This window comes from Schistocerca nitens, chromosome 8, assembly GCF_023898315.1.
Source record: "Schistocerca nitens isolate TAMUIC-IGC-003100 chromosome 8, iqSchNite1.1, whole genome shotgun sequence".
Lineage (NCBI taxonomy): Eukaryota > Metazoa > Arthropoda > Insecta > Orthoptera > Acrididae > Schistocerca > Schistocerca nitens.
In genome coordinates, this window is record NC_064621.1 from 384,267,998 (window position 1) to 384,287,678 (window position 19,681).

Sequence of the window (19,681 nt, forward strand, 5' to 3'; positions counted from 1 at the left end):
GCCAGTAATGGCAGTGTGTTGGCTAGAAGGAAGCCAAGTTGAGAACCTGCAAGCAACCTGTCTGCCTGCTAGACACACTGGACCTACACCTGGTGGGGGGTACGACTTGGTGTGACAGCAGGAGCACTCCTGCTGTTATCCCATGCACCCTGATTGCCAGTTTGTACATCAATCTGGTGATTCAAGCTGTTCTTATTGCCATTCATGAATAATATTTCAATATTTCGGGGGGTGGGGGGTGTTTTCCAAAAGGATAACGCTTGCCCACGTACTGCTGCTTTAACTAACATGCTCTACAGATTGCCAACATGTTGCCGTGCTGTACAGATTGTCAACATGTTGCCTTGACCTGCTCGATCACCGGGTCTGTCTACAATCGAGCACAAATGAGACATCATTGGGCAAAAACTTCAGCGTCATCCACAAACAGCAATAACTGTCCCTGTACTGAATGACCAAGTGCAACAAGCATGGAATTCAATCCCACAAATTGACATCCAGCACCCGCACACCCAATTTGCCTGCAAGTTTGCATGGTTGCAGTGAACACTCTGGCTGTTGCACTGGTTATTAATGTATCAGCATTTCACATTTGCAATGGCATATCTCGCACCTGCATTAACCTATGATCTTGCAGTATTAATCACTTAAAAATGTTACCTACATAAATGCATTCCAGAAATTTCATTACTCTACATTAATTACTTTTTAGTGTTGTGTTTGGTTTTTCTGTCAGTGTAGAAAAATGATAACAATGTGAGTGCCCTGCACAGTGCTCAAGTGTTCCAATTTCAGATGCTTAATTGTAGCAGAGGAAAATTCAACTGAGGAAGCTTGTAACACAGAAAGCTGGCCAGTGCTGCCTTCATGAAGTGAAAGCGAATTATGTAGTATGCTGATAGACATACATAGAGTAAAGGTGGCAACACAAATATACCTTTTAAAACTATTAATTCCTTCCTTGGGTCAGGGAGAAGGATAGGTTGGCAGATATTAAAAAAGGTCCAGGTCACTCAGACCCCAGGATGAGAGGGACCTACCTATAGGGAGGCCAAGAGCAGACAAAAATGAAGAGGAAGTTATGAGAGCTAACACTCTCTTCTCCACTCCCCCCACCCCTATCAGTTCTAGAGGATGATGGGATACTTCTACTTTTATGTGCATATGTCAGTACTAAATATTTCATCTTTTGAAGGTAAATATTGGCCAGTACTTTTGTCACTTTATTTTTGTTTTTCCAATACGAGGTATGTAAGTAGAGTAAGAATGATGTTAAGTGCATTGGTATAATAAATTGAAGTATCTCCTATTGAAGACAACAAATAGCATTTCCGAGAAGGTTTCAGTTGTCCATGAAGAAGATACCTTACAAGACACTTTTGCCACACAATTTGAATTGTTTTCTGTATATATGATAATTTTACGTAATAGAATTTTCTAATGTGACCAAAAAGCCCAAAGAAAAGCTGCATCTATTGTCAGAAAATTGTCTGATTCGTTTGACAATGTTAGTGATATGCTCAGCAAACTGGTTAGATTCGTGATAAGGGAAGTATCATGCATCATTTATATAATTCTGCAAGTCTGTCTTTGCAGAGTTGTTTAAAAACTTGTTTCATGCTGTCATAGGGCATATTGAACAAGGACCGCAGTGATGAAGAAAGGATCCTTCTTTAACATTTAGTGTTTTGATTGAAATAGGAAAGTTCACAAAGATACTGGAAACATCATAAAGTGGTAGCATTCTGTAAATGTGTCCGAGCAAGGTGGTGCAGTGGTTAGCATACTAGACTCTCATTTGGGAGGACAATGGTTCAAACCCACATACAGCAACCCTGATTTAGATTTTCTGTGATTTCCCTAAATCACTTCAGGCAAATGCTATGGTGGTTCCTTTGAAAGGGCACGGCCAATTTCCTTCCCTATCCTTCCCTAATCCGAGTTTGTGCTCCACCTCTAATGACCTCGTTGTTGATGGGACGTTAAACAGTAATCTTCTCCTTCTGTAAATGTAATATAAAACTGCTTTGAACACTGCAGTGTTCTGCTACACATGGTCCTATTGGAGGTGGTGTGCCCTTACCTTCCTCTGATCTATCAACTGAGCTACCTTTATATTTGTGTGTGTGTGTGTGTGTGTGTGTGTGTGTGTGAGAGAGAGAGAGAGAGAGAGAGAGAGAGAGAGAGAGAGAGAGAGAGACCTAATCTAAAAGACATTCATGCAGTAGAATAGGTGAGATGCGAGCTTATAATGATACTGTGTTAATTGTCAAATTATTACTTTTTTTAAGATGTTCCACAGCTTAACTGCATGTCATTCCCTTTTCTTGTATTAATTCATTGGTATCTAAGGTAATTAATTTTAATTCTCATACAGTTGTAACTGACTGGTGTTCAATAATGTCATAGATAGGTTTCATAAATTAATTATGTTAATTTATTTTAATTAAAAAAACCAAGCATAAGGTTATTACTGACTATGCATAATTTTGTTGTACAAAGTTGTGGCAACTGCAGAGGCTTATGATGCGATTTCTCCACTATGCGTCATGAACTTTTTCATGAAAGAGTTACATATCCAGCTTAAAAAAGTTAGTTAAGTTGACAAAAGTGCTTAATCCATATACCTTAAAGATTAAGTACTTATTTTGCTCATATCTTGGGGGAGGTGAACTGCACATTACTTTAATTTTGTGTGTCTGTGTTACTGCAACAAATAGTGAAATATAGACAAAATAATTATGATTACTCAGGAAACATTCACAGTTTAGTCATTTGAAATAACTTGGCTTCTTATCTTACGCTGTACAGGTTGAGGCAGGACAATATTGCTCTTTCATTATCCATACAAATGGCACACTAAGTGCTTGTGGGAAAGGAAGCTATGGACGGCTGGGTCTAGGCGACTCAAACAACCAATGTACACCAAAGAGGGTTGCAATAGATGGGATTGTAAGGAAAGTATCCTCTTCAAAAGGGAGTGACGGACACTCATTGGCCCTTACAGATGATGGAAAAGTGTACAGTTGGGGTGATGGTGAGTCGAAATTATAGTGGAACTGCAACTCTGATATTCTGTCTGTTATTAGTTCTGCATTATGGATTTATATTTGTGTGTCACATCTGTTTCCAATGAATTCCTTTCCTCATCATTAGGTGATTATGGGAAACTTGGGCATGGTAATAGCACCACTCAGAAGCAACCATTACTCATAACCGGACCATTTGCAGCAAAGATTGTGAAGTATATACATGCTGGATACAGACACAGTGCAGCTGTAACAGAGGAAGGGGAGCTATACACATGGGGTGAAGGAGACCATGGGCGCTTAGGTGAGTATGGCATGGTGTGTTCTGTATCACTCGTGGCTATATAATGTTGAGATAAGCATTTCCAACATTACGCTGATAATCACCACCACCACCAGCAGTCACTGGTGGATAAAGGTCTGCTCTAGACTTCTCCTTGCTTCACAATTTCAGAAAGATGTACCTGTGCAGCTCCTATATGTTTTTTAAAGTCACCTACACAGTTTCCATTGGGTTGGCGTCATGGTCTCTTCTTTTTTATCCCTTGGAATCCAGCAAAGAACTTGGTTCATCTACCATCCATATTCCTGGCAACGTGTCTTGCTCACCTTCATTTCGGTTAAATTATGGTAGTAATTACATCTTCCACTATTGATTCATTTTTATTTATCATCTCCTAATGAATCCCAACACGCATCACCACATTGCTTGCTGAGCAACACTCAATTAGTGAATGATTTTTGCATAAAGTCTGTGTCTCACTGGTAAAACACACTAGTTGTAAACTTTCCATTTGAGATAGTGCAGTATACAGAGGACATTTTTGTTTAATTGTTTTTTTCAGCATAATTACATAGAGCATATTCCATTACTATGTAGTTCGCATTTGGGTAAGGTAGTGGAAATTTTAATTTGTTTTATTCAGCAAATTGCTAACCATATGTGGAAAGGGCCTGGTTTTTCCATTGAGTGCTTATTGGTAATGGAAATGGGGAAGTAAATGAGGATCTTCATTAGTTTTGCATGATATGCTGTATATATAGGAAGTTGGTGAAGAAGAAGTGATAATTCTGCATTTCAGTCCGAATTAGATGAGCGTATGGAAGATCTGAACAGGTTCAGAGGGGAGAAGGATAAAGCCAGGTAGGAAATTCACAGACATATGTCTTAATTCAAAAATTCTTCGGAAAATGTGAAAACTAGTTTGAGCTGTTGTTGTGGTTAGAAATTGAAGAACACAGGGAAGTCTAGGTGCAGACAGGAGACAGCAGACTTGAAGTAAGAAATTGAAAAGTTGGAATGCAGGGTAGTCAGTAAAGAGAAACAGTTTTGTTGTTAGGTTGTTACTATGCTAGATGTGTAGACCAACTTTTGCAGGATGAACTGGCATCAGAATAGTGTGTCACCATTTTTGTTTTGGTCTAGTGCTAGTCTGAGTCATGTGACAGAGGATTAGGATCTCTTTGTGAAGAATTCACCAAAGCATACAACACTGACACATACCATTATTGAATTTTTATCTATTCTGAGCCACCATGATTGACCTAATTTAAATACTTCTGCCAGGAACAGCTGGTTTTGTCAGTTGCAGGGTTATATATAATTATCAGTAGATGTGATTATACTAGGCATGGCCTCCTCCTCAACATGAAAGGTAGGGGAAAACTAGCTTGGCTGTTGGTGGAAACCCATAAGGGAGAAGGGGGCCACCTTTAAGAGTGGTAGAATACCAGAAGTTACAGATGTTAGAGGAGCACTTTATTTTTAGGGCAGGGAGGACAGAAGGAAAATGATTGAAACAAACAGCCAGTTTGAAAAAGAAACTGAAGAGCATAATTCTAGCATACTGCCCAATTATATTTTAGCCAGTGCAAGATGTCAGCCATCCTAATTGAATCAAAATACTTTAGGACTGATGAATAAAATTAATGAAGTGCTTATTTTATTTGATAAATTAGAGTCATCAAACCCTGTTAACTTAGTCTGCATCTCTGAGCGTAATGTGACCACTGCTATGGATGTGTTAAGTGTTGCAGGCTTTAAGCTAGCCTTACCCTTCTGTAGAACAGAGGTGGAGGAAAAAAGGAGTCTTGCCACATTGATAAGGAACTGTCATAGATTTAAGAACATAGACATTGATAAATTTTGTTTATAATAGCATATGGAAGCATGTGTGACATAATAGTAAGTGTATATCGAGTACCTACATGAAATTTTAGTCTGTTCACAAATCACTTCAAAGCTCTGTTTGCCTATTTAACAATAAAAAAATTGAAAAACTAATGGTTGGTGGTGATTATAATATATAGTTTCTTAAAAACGCTTCCAGGAATAAGAAATTATTGCAGTCAGCATCATTATCATTCAATTTTATTCCTGCTGTAACTCTCCATCTAGGGTAGCAAATTGTTCTAAAACAGCTGTTGATAATATCTTTATAGCAAAGTCTAATGAACAAAATAATATTACAAAACCAATAGTCAATGACCTCTCAAATTATGGCTTGCTGTTTTTGTCAGTAAATGTTAATACTGATTGGGTTACAAAATCTACTAAATAAGAGTTCAGGAGGATAGTCAGTTAGCCAGAAATTGATTATTGTGGGAAACTCCTCAAAGACATGAACTGGAGTGATGCAGGCAGTATTTGTGACATAAATGAAAACTGCAACACATTTATTAACAAAGTCCTTACCTTACATGAAGTTGCACTGAGAAGCATCTCTTTTTATTTCTTAATGGTGACTAGTTTCGGACACCTGTGTCCATTTTCAAACCATCTGTGAATGTGATAAATACAGATGGTAGCCTGTGTACAAAAACTGCCCTGCAGTGTTCAACACAGCGGAGTCACATTCTCTGCCAGGTTTTCGACTACCTCTTGTCATGCACTGAAATGAGGAATGTCCTATACACTGCCCTGCCCATTACTCCCACATGGTATTCCATCGCCCACCAAACCTACACAATATGCTTGTCCACACAGACCCTGCTCCCAACCCCTTGCCTCATGACTCATATCCCTGTAATACACCTAGATGTAAGAAATGTACACTACCAGCTACTCCAATCTAGTCACAAGCATCACCTATCTCATCAAAGGCAGCGCTACCTGTGAAACCAGTCATTTGAAGAACTAGCTAAGTTGCAGCCACTGTGCTTCGTTGTGTGTGGACATGATAACCAACAAGCTGTCTGTCAGCATGAAAGGCCACTGACAAACTGTGGCCAAGAAACAATTGGACCACCTAATTGCTGAGCATGTTGCCCATCACAACATTCTTCATTTTAATTACTGTTTCACAGCCTGTTCCATCTGTATCCTTCCTATCAACACCAGCTTTTCTGAATTGCGCAGGAGGGAATTCTCCCTGCAATATATCCTAAGTTCCCATAACCCTCTTGGCTTTAACCTTCGTTAGTCATTATCCTTCACTCACCTATTCCTTTCCCTGTTCCCACTCCACAGCCTTCTATTCCCCAACGGCATCCACAGTCTTTTTACTTCTTTCCTTCTCGACTGCACCTAGCTGCTCTACCCTCTCTCCACCTCATCCCAAAATAGCACTTTACCATCCCCCACTCATACCTGGCATTTGCATTTCCATGAATGTGTGTGTGTATGTTGTCTGTTTTAGAAAAGAGCCTTCTGCCAAAAAGCTTATGTGTTTGGTAGTTTTTTTGATGTACCTGTCTGCAACTGAACATCTCCTCTATATGATGAGTAGGAGTGTGTTCTTTCCATAATATTGTTGTTATTCCACCCTAGATTTTCAATTGTTTGCATTTGATTGAGTTATTCACTATATCTTTTTAAGTAAATTAGAAAATCAGAACTCCACAAAATGCTTAAAATCCTATCTCTTTGAAGTAAACAAAGGTGTTGACAGGAGAGAGTCCTGCATTAAGCTATCAGTCATCATTCAAGTGGAAAATAATTACATGTAGTATCTCACGAGGTCCAAGGTTCCAGCTGAAGCCTGACCTTTTCTTGTTTTGTATAATTCTGTTCAACAATTTTAGTTATTGGCATGTTGTATGGATCATAATTGCAACATTTCATTACAATGTTGAATGAGTCAACTTACAGTTATAGTACACTTCCTCTGTGAAAAGAAAGACATTCACATAATTGTTTTAAATTACTTTGTATATTCAAGAATTCACCTGTGGAATAGAAGGTATTATCATGCAGAAATCATTTCATTTTGTGTTAATTTTACTATCTATTAAATTCTCTACACTGCACCGAGTGAGGTGACACAGTGATTAGCACACTGGACTCACATTCAGGTTCTAATCACATCCAGCCATTGATGTTTAGGTTTTCTGTGATTTCCCAAAATCACCACAGCTAAATGCTAGGATAGTTCCTTTGAAAATGGCATGGCTGGTTCCCTTCCCAATCCTTTCATAATTTGAGCTTGTGCTCTGCCTCTAATGTCCCCATTGTCATCATGACGTTAAACTCTTATCTTCCTTTCGTCACTAGATAGGTGATGAAAAATTTTAATCACTGAATACTTCACATGTTTCTTTGCTGTGTTAAAGCTGAGTGGATGATAGTGTAAGTCCTTATGGCATTATATTCATGAATGTTACTGCTATTTTCAAACTTGGACTGATTATTCACAACAAACATCATACAGAGGTAAATATACTGCGAGGCCATCAATCTAAAGAGATGTCTACAATTGGCTCTAGAATGGAGACCATATCTTATCCTTGTTAGAAGTTTATAAATCTCTATTAAAAAAAGCCTCAATCTCAAGGTGCGCGGCTCACTGATGAGATGCATGGCTGTTGAGGTGGAACAGTCGTTAGCAGGCAACCTCTGGGGAACCTGCTACACCTCAGTTGTATAAGGCTTACTCAGGCATGTGAGGCTCTGTGTGAGTGGACCCTTGTTTCCCTAGCTGCTTGTGGGACCGAGATGGAGCCCTCAAAATCGCCATCTTCTCCTCCCAGTGGGAAGGGTGTACCGCCTGTGAGTATTCACACCCAATCCTCCAAACGAGTGAGGGTGGCTAGCCCTCCTGGTAACGTGCATCAGTTGAATTATAGTAACAGGGCTCAAGGAGTCATAAATCAAAATGTGTTTTTGATTATTAGGAGGAAGAAGGGGACATTTGAAAAAGTGTCCCCTTCTATATCCATAAAGACTTGGAAGGACTTGCTGGAAGCCTGAAGTCTCTTAAGCGGCTGCAGAATGATTCCCTAGTGGTCGAGACTAACAGGGCAAAGCAGGTGGAACTGCTTACGAAGACCAAAAATAAGTGTGAATATGATGTAACTGTTGAACTGCAACTCCCGTAACTCTTAGCAGGGGTGTTGTCACATGCCGAGACATTATGGATATCGACATAGCCATACTTAAACAGGAATGGGTATTACAGGGGATAGTGGATGTAGAGCAAAGGATGCTTAGGAATAATGGAGAAATTGAGAAGACAGCCACCTTCATTGTGACCTGTAATTCTCCAACGATGCCTGGTCACATCATGGCAGGTTTCCTCTGACTTAGGGTTAGGCCTTACGTACCTAACCCTGTGCAGTGCTACAAATGCCAGCATTTTGGTAACACAGTGCTGAGTTGCGGGGCTGGGACCTGTGGGAAATGTGGAAAGGCTCCTCATGAAGCTGGGATTCACTGTCCATCTACAGCAGTCTGTGTTAACTGCTCTGGGAGCCAAGACTGCCCTGTTTTTGCAGAGGAGCGAAAAATTCAGAACCTAAAAGTTACCAAGCGGATCCCCTATGCTGAAGCCAAAAAGGAATATAAGGCGACGAAACCTCCCATCTTTACCACTTCTTATGCTTCCATGGTGCAGAAACCTGTTCCTAAGGTCGATGCCTCGATGCAGATATCGTCCAGTGTACAACCATCCACCACCAGCACCTTTACTTGCATGTGTACGTGCAAAGGCAAAACAAGTAAGGATATAGCAATCCAAGTAGTCACCGCAGAAAAGACCAGCAACAGATCCGTTGTGAGTGTCAAGAAGGCACACAACAAGCAGAGTGTCTCTCAACACCCCATTTCTCCCTCATTGTCGAAGAGACAGGGTGCAGGGAAAGGTTCATGATGTTCGGGTCAAAAGCTGTCCTGTGCGCCATGAGAGATCATTCGTTCACATCTGACTGATGAGGAGGACATCATGGAGTTAGATGCCTTGGATCCAGGGAGCCCCTCCACTCCCCCTCACTCTACATGTGCTTCACCTCCACAGTGCAAAGATAGGGGTAAATTAACACCACATCGATGAAATGGCTCCCATCCTACAGTGGAACTTGCAGGGGTTCAGGATGCATGTGGAGCAATTCCGTCCCTTATCTCAGCGTAGACCACTGTGTCTATGTCTCCAGGAGACTCATTTCCATCAATCATACAGCCCTGAGCTACAAGGCTATGTACTCCACAAAAAGGAGTGGAGAGAGAGCCAGAGGAGGCGTAGGTATTTTCATCAGTACCGACTACCGCTCCTCGCCTCTCTCACTTAAACAGTGACTTTATGAGCAGTTACTGTATCAGTGCACGTGCATCATCCATTGACAATGTGGTCCCTTTACTTGCTCCCACATGATGCACTCAATGAAGAGGCCCTAACTGACCTTAGTAACAGCTCCTCCATCCCTTCGTTCTCTGTGGTGATTTTAATGCAGACAATGTGCTTTGGGGTTCTGCAGCAGCCTGACCCAGGGGTAGAGTAATTTAGAGGCTTCTCGTGTCATCATGCGCATACTTGCTAAATGTGGGACAGAGCACTCGCTACTGCACAGCAACTGGGTCATTCTGTGCCATTGATCTCTCGCTTTTCTCTCCAGCTCTTCCTCACATTGCTCAATGGGAAGCGGTCAATGACTGGAACCGAAGTGATCACTTCCCGATCTGGATTCACATGCTAGGTGGGGTGGAACCTGAAAGGAAACCACCATGATGGATGCTCGATGGAACCAACTGGACACTTTAGTAGCCAGTTGGACCAGTTCGAACATTGTGCAAATATCAAGGCATGGGTGGATTTATTACCAAAATGATCCACCACGCCGCTGAAGCATCCATTCCACAGTCTGCCGGACAACAGAAGAGGCAGCCTGTCCCTTGGTGGAATGCCGAATGCCACTCTGCAATCAGGACCAGGCTTGTGGCTCTGTGCAGGTTGAAGTGTCGGCTAACTACAGAGAATCTTTGCAGCGTTTCGGGTGGTGAGGGCAAAGTGTCATTGAATTATTCGAGAGAGCAAGAAGAGGTCGTGGCAACAATTTCTGAACACCATTAATCGTTCCACCGTAAGTTCCATTGTGGGGGAGATCATCGAGAGAATTTCTGGGAGAGGAGGCAGTACCCCATAGCTGCTGTAATCAGGAACAGCATTTTCCAAACCAATCTGCAAGTCATTGCCCAGACTATGGCAGCGTATTTTGCCACAGCCAGTTACTGCAACAGCCAGTCAGGATCAAGGTTTCCAGCGCCACAGAGTGGTTGCTGAGAGATGTAGTTTGGACTTCCGATCCACCTCCCCCCCCCCCCCCCCCCTTACACACACACACACACACACACACACACACACACACACACACACACACACACACACACACACACACACACACACACACACACACACACACACACAGCATGGTTGTTTGCCACCCAAATGGTGATAGAGGTTGATTTGGTGATTTTAATAACAAAACATGATCTACAGTTTGAGGCATTAGTTTCCTAACTAGTATGTACATTATGGTATCCCTTATTTTGCTTCTTCCTTTTTTTCGAAAAATTTTACACTCACTTCTTACATGTTTTCCATTTGGTTAGATTTAGTCTGGAAAAAGATTTCATCTCAGTAGGATGACATTAGCCCATCCTGACTTGAGCAAAGAATTTTATTATTGAGAATTTTAGGTTTTGTAGTTCTTAGTCAGTGTAAAAGTTAATTAAGGATTGCATAAAACCAAAATTACATATCTTTTTACTTTTTAGCATGTGTTTAGTATTCTTGAGAATATTTTCTCTTTCTTGCACTCTGGCTACAGTTTACAGTATTCTTGAACACAACACAATAAAAATTCCTTCTGCTCCTCATCTACAGTAAGTAGCCCACGAAAATCTTGCGTTAATTTAACACACCTTTCAACAAGATCATTATCAGCTTTTAACTCTTTAACTATCCTTTAGTGTCTAAATGTGTAGTGCTGGTTGTCCTTGTTGAATGGGCATTCTTGAATAAAACTAGTGCCCATACTCCTCAGGTGAGAGAACAAACAGATCTTCGCCCTTGTTTGACTCGCAAGTCAACTAATGTTTTCTTTGAAATGAACATGAGATTAAATTAGGAGATGTACATTAATGAATAAAAATCAGTAATAAATGGTGATCAGAATAATATTAAACTTACCGTATAATGCTCTATTCAACTCTCCACAAAAAGGAATAATCTCTTTTAAATTTGTAGATGCTCTCTGTCCAAACTTGATACCATTTTAACTTTGATTTATACATCTACTTCATCAATTAATGATAAGAGAGATAACTGCTCAGATAAATACTACAAATTGTGACTAAATTTCCTTATAGCTGCTTCGAAATTGTGGAATCCATCTTTTTACATAATTTTAAATCTCTTAAGAAGCAGAGATCCGGGTCAGTAGTTTTTACAGCTTTGCTGCTCAGAAGCTACAGGTTGACATAAACACTTACAAGGAAGAGAATGACATCTGTCAAAGCATTTTAATTTTCAATGGATAGTTCAAGTTGTGATCTTAGAAGGATAAATTTTAAGCTCTAAGTTGCTCTTGCCATTCATCTTGTTTGATTTAATGCACAATGAAGTTATATTTTCAGCTTTTTTCCCAAAGTCACCTCCCAAAACGATTATACAGAGGTCCATGAGTTCACAGCATCATGTCCCACTGTGGGTTAATCTAATTTGCTTTCAAAAAAGTCTAACATCTCTTTAGTTTCTGTCTCATTAAAAAACAAGTCCACAGTCTTGTTGCTAGTGTGAAAGCTACTGACAGTGATACTTTTCCAGTTTTCTTTCAGATGAAAAACTGGTATGTCTGGGCTAAATGTTACACCATCTATTTTACAATCAAATACACTTAATTTAACATTTACTGGAAGTTTTTCGTCTTTTGAGCCTGTGACATTCAATGCTGGCAACAGTTTACCATCACAGTGAACAATAAGAACCCAGGGATATCATTCCTGAAAGCTGATTTTATTGTTTCAGACCATTCTTCTCTCTTCTTCTGTCTGATTCTGTGATGAGATGATTTATTAATACAGAGCTCGTCAGTATTTTGACCAAGCACCTCGGCTGTTGCCAGAAGAGTGTGTGAGCCTGTTACACTAAGCTAGCTTGTATCCAAGGTAGCTGTTGATTTTTCAGTAATAAAATCTTGGTACTGCACCTTGCAGCGTTCTCCAATAAACTATTCTCAGAAGTAAATACCAAAAAATCACCATCATCAATGTCAATTTCATCTGAAGCTGAAAATTCCATATCTGATTCTTTGGATGATGATGAAGTGCAGCAGAAGATGTAGAAGTAGATGCTGCGGTCTTTAGTTTCTCGTGCCTTTTCTCTTCCTTCAATTTTCTCTGCTGCACCCCTTCGTTATCCGCAAGTAGAGAGTGTACTCCTGCTAGGTAGCCTTTATGCCCGGGCTCTTTCTGTCAAATTAAAAACATCCCGTCTTCATCCAAACTGATTGTTTGTTGAGCAGTGGCAGGTGCTATAGCAAATAAATTGTTGAAATTAGTTATAAATTTCTCTTCACAGCACTTAAACACATCTTGACACATTTTTGTGATTTTCTCAACTCAGAATGCAGGTTAGTAACCTTTTGTGAACAATGCTGATTAGCTCATGTTGTAATTCTTGCTTTCTCCATAAATATAATGTAATTGCAAACCATAAGATTAGCACTTTCACTACTGGTTAATTTTACTTCCCGTATGTTATAAAATAAAACTTCCAGCATTTGTCTATTTGATGGTAATTTGTGTGCAGTTATTTGGTGTTTTATATCTCCAATTAAAAACACATGCTCCTTGGCATTGCATAATTAGTGTGAGATATTAAATAGTGACTGGAAAATAAGTACAACATGATCAGTAACAAATAAACAATTGACACACATGCTCATACTGAAAAGCTGAGGTGATGTCAGTGTGACATCAGCAAACATTTGTGTTCATGTTGGCATTAGTTACAGTGCTTCGATCACAAAAAAATTTTGTACAGACATGTTTGAGTAGCCCAAACAATATTGGTGGGTGAGCATTCAAAAATATTGAACCTGTTTGTTCTGCCTCCTGTTGTAACAGGTTTGTGTATGTTCCACAGAGTTTGGTTCTCATAAATGTTTCTTCAATTTCATAAGAATAAAACTATATTTGCAAATAAATGTGAAATGTTATATCATATTTTGTCACGGTTGTTCACAGGTCATGGTGACTACAATGGTCGCAGTGTCCCTACCTTAGTGAGAGATCTCACTGGTGTTGGACAGGTGGCTTGTGGTAGTGCTCACACAATTGTGCTGTCTGCTGATGGGCGTACAGTGTGGTCCTTTGGTTCAGCAGAAAATGGAAAGTTGGGGCACGGTGACACACAGAAAGTGCCTCGTCCGCGTATCATTGAAGCACTGCAGGGAATGTGCATTCGCAAAGTTGCTGCTGGTAGCCAATTCTCTCTTGCATTGACAGCTAGTGGACAGGTCAGTCTTGAAATAGATGCTTTTTGAACTTTACTGTTGTGGAAATTAATACTACTGCACACTTTTATTAAAGAATCTATAGTCATTCTCTTGATTGATAGTTTTTAAAAGTGTTCTTCCACAAATCCCATACATGTTTTATGAATTTTTTTTGATAATGAGCAAATACTTTAAAGTAAAATTTATGTAAATTGTGCTTGAAGACCAATATAAACAAAGCCTTTTTTTTTTAAGGTGTACAGCATAAATATATTTTAGAGAATGCGTTTTAACTTTGCTGTACTGAATGTTGAAATAAATATGTAACACTCAATACAGCAAAGTTAACACACATTTTCTAAAACAAACAAAAACACTAGCCAACATAATTTCAATGTATGACACCCATTTAGAATGTTGGATAAAATCCACGTTGCACAAATTCCAGAAACAGCATTTGGGTGCATAACTCTAAGAGTTGATTTAACAAGTAGTAAAACTTCATGGAGCCACTGTTAATTTTGAAGAAGAAATCAGGACAGTATAGTGGAGATGGTACTAGCTACCATCTTCAGAGTTTCACCAGGTACCTGTGTTATGAGTAATAATAAGTGCAACTGAGAAAAATGTTATAACTTTCTTATAATCCATTCACAGAGATGAATTAAATTCCACCCTCACTACCATGTAAGATATTTTTGAGGTCTAGTAACTATATCTCTCTCTATCAAGTTACTTTCCATTAGGGGTGTGGATGCACTCAGTAACTGTGATATGACTTTCAAAGTGATGGAACACAGGAATTAGTCATCCTTTCCTTTCAGGTTTTATTAAAGCAAATCTACATTTCGGCTAGTGCCTAGCCACTATCAGTGCTAAAAAATACAAGAAGTATATAGTCAGGTGGGAGTATAAAAAGTTACAACTTGTGGCATAACCTATATTGCTTATACGTTAGATTACTTACCACTATTTCGTAGTTTCAATACATGTCCTAGTGTGTTAGTCCCCTATTGTTTGGACTTCTGTCGAGGTTCTTTTAAGACTACTGTATAATGAAGGTAGGCTTTGTGGAGAACACATTGGTTGGCTGTATAGCACTTTCTCCATATGAACTACATAATACGTAACACTCATAGAAAAGCAGTTATGGTCTCTGCTAAAATGCTTCAAATTTTCATTGGAATAACACAAAATAAAATACAAGTAAAATTATTTACATTCCTTTCTGACTCACTGCCATCATTAACAGTAAACATAGAAGATGTAAAAAATGCCAGGATCACTCCTTGTGAGCCAGGTTCACTCCTAGTGAGCCAATTGGTTTTTTATTCTTTAAAACACATTGGAAACAGCAGATTGGTAAAAAAATTAAAAAGATTTACAAAAGACAAGGATGCACATGCTGTATGCTGTGACTGTTAGAACTGATTTGATTTAAATATTTTTCTTTAATATGTTGTACCAATTTTCTCTTTATTTAATCATCGGAACGAGGTATGTGGTTCCTCTTACGTACTGAATACTTCATAGATGGCGTGAAATGTCAACAAGATGGGTAGTTCGTGTGATCTGCCATTTCATTACGGATCTAGAGAATACTAATCTTTGTGCCACTTCAAATAGATTTTAGTTAAAAATATATTAATACCAACACAATGAATTGCTGTTGTTAATAACGAATCAAACAATGGGAAATCCAGAATGGAATGTAACAATATTATGAAAAGGGAAGTTGCTACTCACCATGTAGTGGAGATGATGAGTTGCAGGTAGGCACAGCAAAAAAACTCACAAATAAAGATTTGGTCAGTAAGGCCTTCATAAAAACAGATGAGACACACACACACACACACACACACACACACACACACACACAAACAAACAAACCTACGCAAATGCAACTCAAACACACAAATGCAGTCTCAAGCAAACCACACTGTGAGCAGCAGCACCAGTGCATGATGGGAGTGGCTACTGGGTGAGGGTAAGGAGGAGGCTGGGATGAGGAGGGGAAAGGATAGTAGGGTAGGGGTGGCGGACAGTGAAGTGGTGCAAGTTAGATGGAGAGCAGGGTTAGAGGTGGGAGGGGGGTAGTGGAAAAGGAGAGAAGTAAAAAGACTTGATGTGATGACTAAATAAGAGTTGTATATTGCTGGAATGGGAAAAAGGAAGGGGGTGTATGGGTGAGGACAGTGACTAACAAAGGTTGAGGCCAAGAGGGTTACAGGAATGTAGAATGTATTGCAAGGAGTTCAGAAAAGCTGGTGTTGGTGGGAAGGATCCATATGGCACAGGCTGTGAAGCAGTCATTGAAATGAAGGATGTCATGTTTGGCAGCATGCTCAGTAGCAGGGTGGTCAACTTGTTTCTTGGCCACAGTTTTTCGGTGGTCATTCATGCGGACAGACAGCTTGTTGGCTGTCATGCCTACATAGAATGTAGCACATTGGTTGCAGCACAGCTTGTAGATCACATGACTGGTTTCAGGTGGACCTGACTTTGATGGGATAGGTGATGTTTGTGACCAGACTGGAGCAGGTGTTGCTGGGAGGGTGTATGGGACACGTCATGCATCTAGGTCTATTACTGGGGTATGAGGCATGAGGTAAGAGGTTGGGAGAAGGGGTTATGTAGGGATGGATGAGTATATTGTGTTGGTTCAGTGGACGGCAGAATACCACCGTGGGAGGGGTGGGAAGGATAGTAGGCATGACTTATCTCATTTCAGGGCACAATGAGAGGTAGTTAAAACCTTGGTGGAAAATGTAATTCAGTTGCTCCTGTTCCGGGTGGTACTGAGTTACAGGGGGAGTGCTCGTCTGTGGCCGAACAGTGGAAATTTGGGAGGTGGTGGGAGATTGGAAAGATAAGGCACAGGAGATTTGTTTTTGTACAAGGTTAGGAGGATAATTAGGAGCACAATGGATAACGTGGTGCATAAAGTAAAACAAAGACATCATTATAAGATTATGAGGTTGGAAAATAAGGCAACAGTGATTACTGATGGTTGTGTATCAAAGTTTGACTTCTTCTCAAGAGTGCTGAATTTGATTAACATCAGAGGTAAATGGAAATGCTTTGTAAGGGTATGAAGTATAAAGTATACAGGAAAACGGTTTGCAGGGCCATAAAAGACACAGTAGTCCTTGCTAAGTATGTTGTTGATTCACTGAAAGTGCCAAAACTCGATCAGAATAAGATATGTTTAGCGATTAATGATATTATTGGGGATGAGACAAATAAATCTGTCCCCAATTCTATAAAGGACAAGAGGGTTATTGAAAGTATTAATTATATGCTTTCTAAAGTTGATGCCATAGTAACTAGGGCAGACAAAAGGGAGAACTATTGTGTCTGTTGCAAAAGATATCTATGTTGCTAAAACTCTAAAATTATTTGAAGGTAATAATATTAAGAAAATCGATAATGGTGTAACGTCCGAAGCTCGGTGAAATTGCTTATTAATTTAAAAACCTGCAGTGAGATAATATCACCAAAGGAGCTACGAAGGCTAAAAGTGATGAACCCCCGGCACCCACACTTAGGGCACAAATAAAGGTACACAGAGACGGCTATCTGATATGTCCTGTGTTGGATGGTAGGAGCAGTCCTTTCTATAAAATAGCTGGAAAATGCCTGCACTTTCTTAAAACCCACTATAAATTCCACAACCAATTATGTATTAAAAATAGTTTCAAACTTATCAATAAAATTAGAAATACACTAATAACTGATGAAATGAAATTTGTTTCTCTGGATATCATCAACTTATACAGAAATATATCTATTGACTAAGCTGTGCAGGTAATTCAGCATAATTTAATGGAACAAAACAAGCTTTCTAAGAGGGAAGTAGAAGAATTCAAGCGGCTATTTACCATTATTTTGAAATTTAATTGCTTTAAATTTAATGTAGACACTGTCTTAGTATGGGGGGCTCAATAAGTGGAAAGCTTGCTGATATATAAATTAATTACTTAGAAAACAGATTCTTTTCTGAAAATCCATCATGGGCACACAAAATTTACACTACTTTAGGTATGTACACTACCCTCCATAAGTTTGGAAACACCTAGTAATTATAGACAATGGAAAGGGAATACAATATAAAAATGCATTTTGTTGTTTTCCAAATGTTTATTAAGCTCAAATAATGCACAGGAAGATGCAACAATTAAATTTTAGATTCCTCAAAATAGCCACCCTTTGCTTTCATTACTTCCATGCTCACCCTTGGCATGCACTGAGTCAGTTTTGCCAAGGTTTCAGTTGGAGTTAATCTCCATTCTTGCTACAGGACCTTCCACAATTGTGACCCACTCATGATTTCCCGTTTTCGGATCCTCCTGTCCAATTCATCCCATAGCAGCTCGATTGGGCTACAATCAGGGGACTGGGGTGGCCACTCCATGTTTTGCAATATTTTACAAACCTCTACAGACTTCACATAGTTTTGACACAAGCAAGTCGTATATTTCGGGTGATTGTCTTGCTGCAAGACAAACCCTTTCCTAATCAGATGCAAACCAGATGTCTTAGCATGTCTCTGGAGAATGGCATGACAATCCTTTTGGTTCATTTTTCCATCTGTTTTCACCGAATCTCTGATTTTATTACCTCCAAAGGATCCCCTTACCATCACAGAACCCCCTCCATGCTTTACAGTTGGAATTATACAATGAGGATTCAAGCTTTTATGGGGGTAAACGGAGTACAAATTGACGACATTTACTTCAAAATATTTCAAACTTGGATTCATCAGTGAATAAGACTCTTTTCCAATCCTCTGCTGTTCAATGTTGGTGTGTCTTAGCCCACTTAAGCCTTTTCTTCTTGTTAACAGGGTGCAACATTGGTTTCCTTGTTGCTACATAACCTCGGAGGCGTCGTCTCACTGTTGACTCACTCACCGGTGTATCCCTCATTGCATTCAGTTCAGCAGTCAATTCACTGACAGTTTTTAATCTGTTACATTTACCGGTCACTACCAAATACTTTTCCTGGCATTCTGATATTTTCCTGGGTGCTCCTGAGCAAGGACGATCTCCATAGGAGCCTGTTTCTCAATGCTGGTGTATGGTTTTGACAACTCCACTGATGGAAATCACCAGTTTCTTTGCTATTTGTTGGACACTATTGCCTTCTTGTTTCAAAGTGATTATCATTACCCGTGATTCATAAGGAATCTGGCACTTTGGGGCCATGTTCAATTACTTTTGTGGCGTGCTATACCTTTATGCAAATGCAACTACAAGTGAACAGAAATGTAAACATCATACCTCTACATAGACATGCAGTCTACTTGCACAACCTGGCATGTTTAGTAGAACTGCTTTGACAGGTAACGTTGGTTTACATCAATTGTAGCAATACTAGTAGGTTCCAATATATATGTATATGTACAATAATTAAGTGTACAATACTGTACATGTAATTATTAACCGTTATTTGAGCTTGCTATTCCATATTTTAATCAATAACTCACATAGATCACCTCCATATTGCTTCATTGTAATATGCAGCATGGTGTTTCCAAACTCATGGAGGGCAGTGTAGATGATACACTACTGTCAACTCTATAGTATCCATTTCTAATAGCTTGCATCAAACGATTAAATTTACATGTGAGATTGAAACAAGTAGATCTGGTACTTTTATAGATCTATCAATTCAGAATGAAAATTGCAGGCACACATTTGGTATCTTTCGCAAAGTAGCTTGTAACGACAGTATTGTGGATTTTATGTCAAAGCACCCAGTTCAACATAAGAAGGCATTTTTCAATTTTGCTATCTATCGGGTGTTCAAAATTCCGTTGTCAAAAGACGAACGTGATGATAAAATGGCAATAATCAGGCACATTGCAAAAGTGAATAACCATCCACATGAATCTGTAGATAGGACATATATGAAAATAGTTAATAAATACAAAAATAATATGA

General features: G+C 39.4%; 1 protein-coding gene across 1 annotated transcript in view; it reads left to right on the top strand.

Annotated features, from left to right (window-relative positions):
* LOC126198416 (probable E3 ubiquitin-protein ligase HERC1) overlaps window positions 1–19,681 on the top strand; it is a 747,204-nt gene that overhangs the window by 69,835 nt on the left and 657,688 nt on the right. Inside the window, exons 6-8 of the mRNA XM_049934719.1 lie at window positions 2,812–3,037; window positions 3,157–3,333; window positions 13,486–13,757. Of these exons, the coding sequence (XP_049790676.1) occupies window positions 2,812–3,037; window positions 3,157–3,333; window positions 13,486–13,757 (675 nt within the window). The remainder of the gene's footprint in view (window positions 1–2,811; window positions 3,038–3,156; window positions 3,334–13,485; window positions 13,758–19,681) is intronic.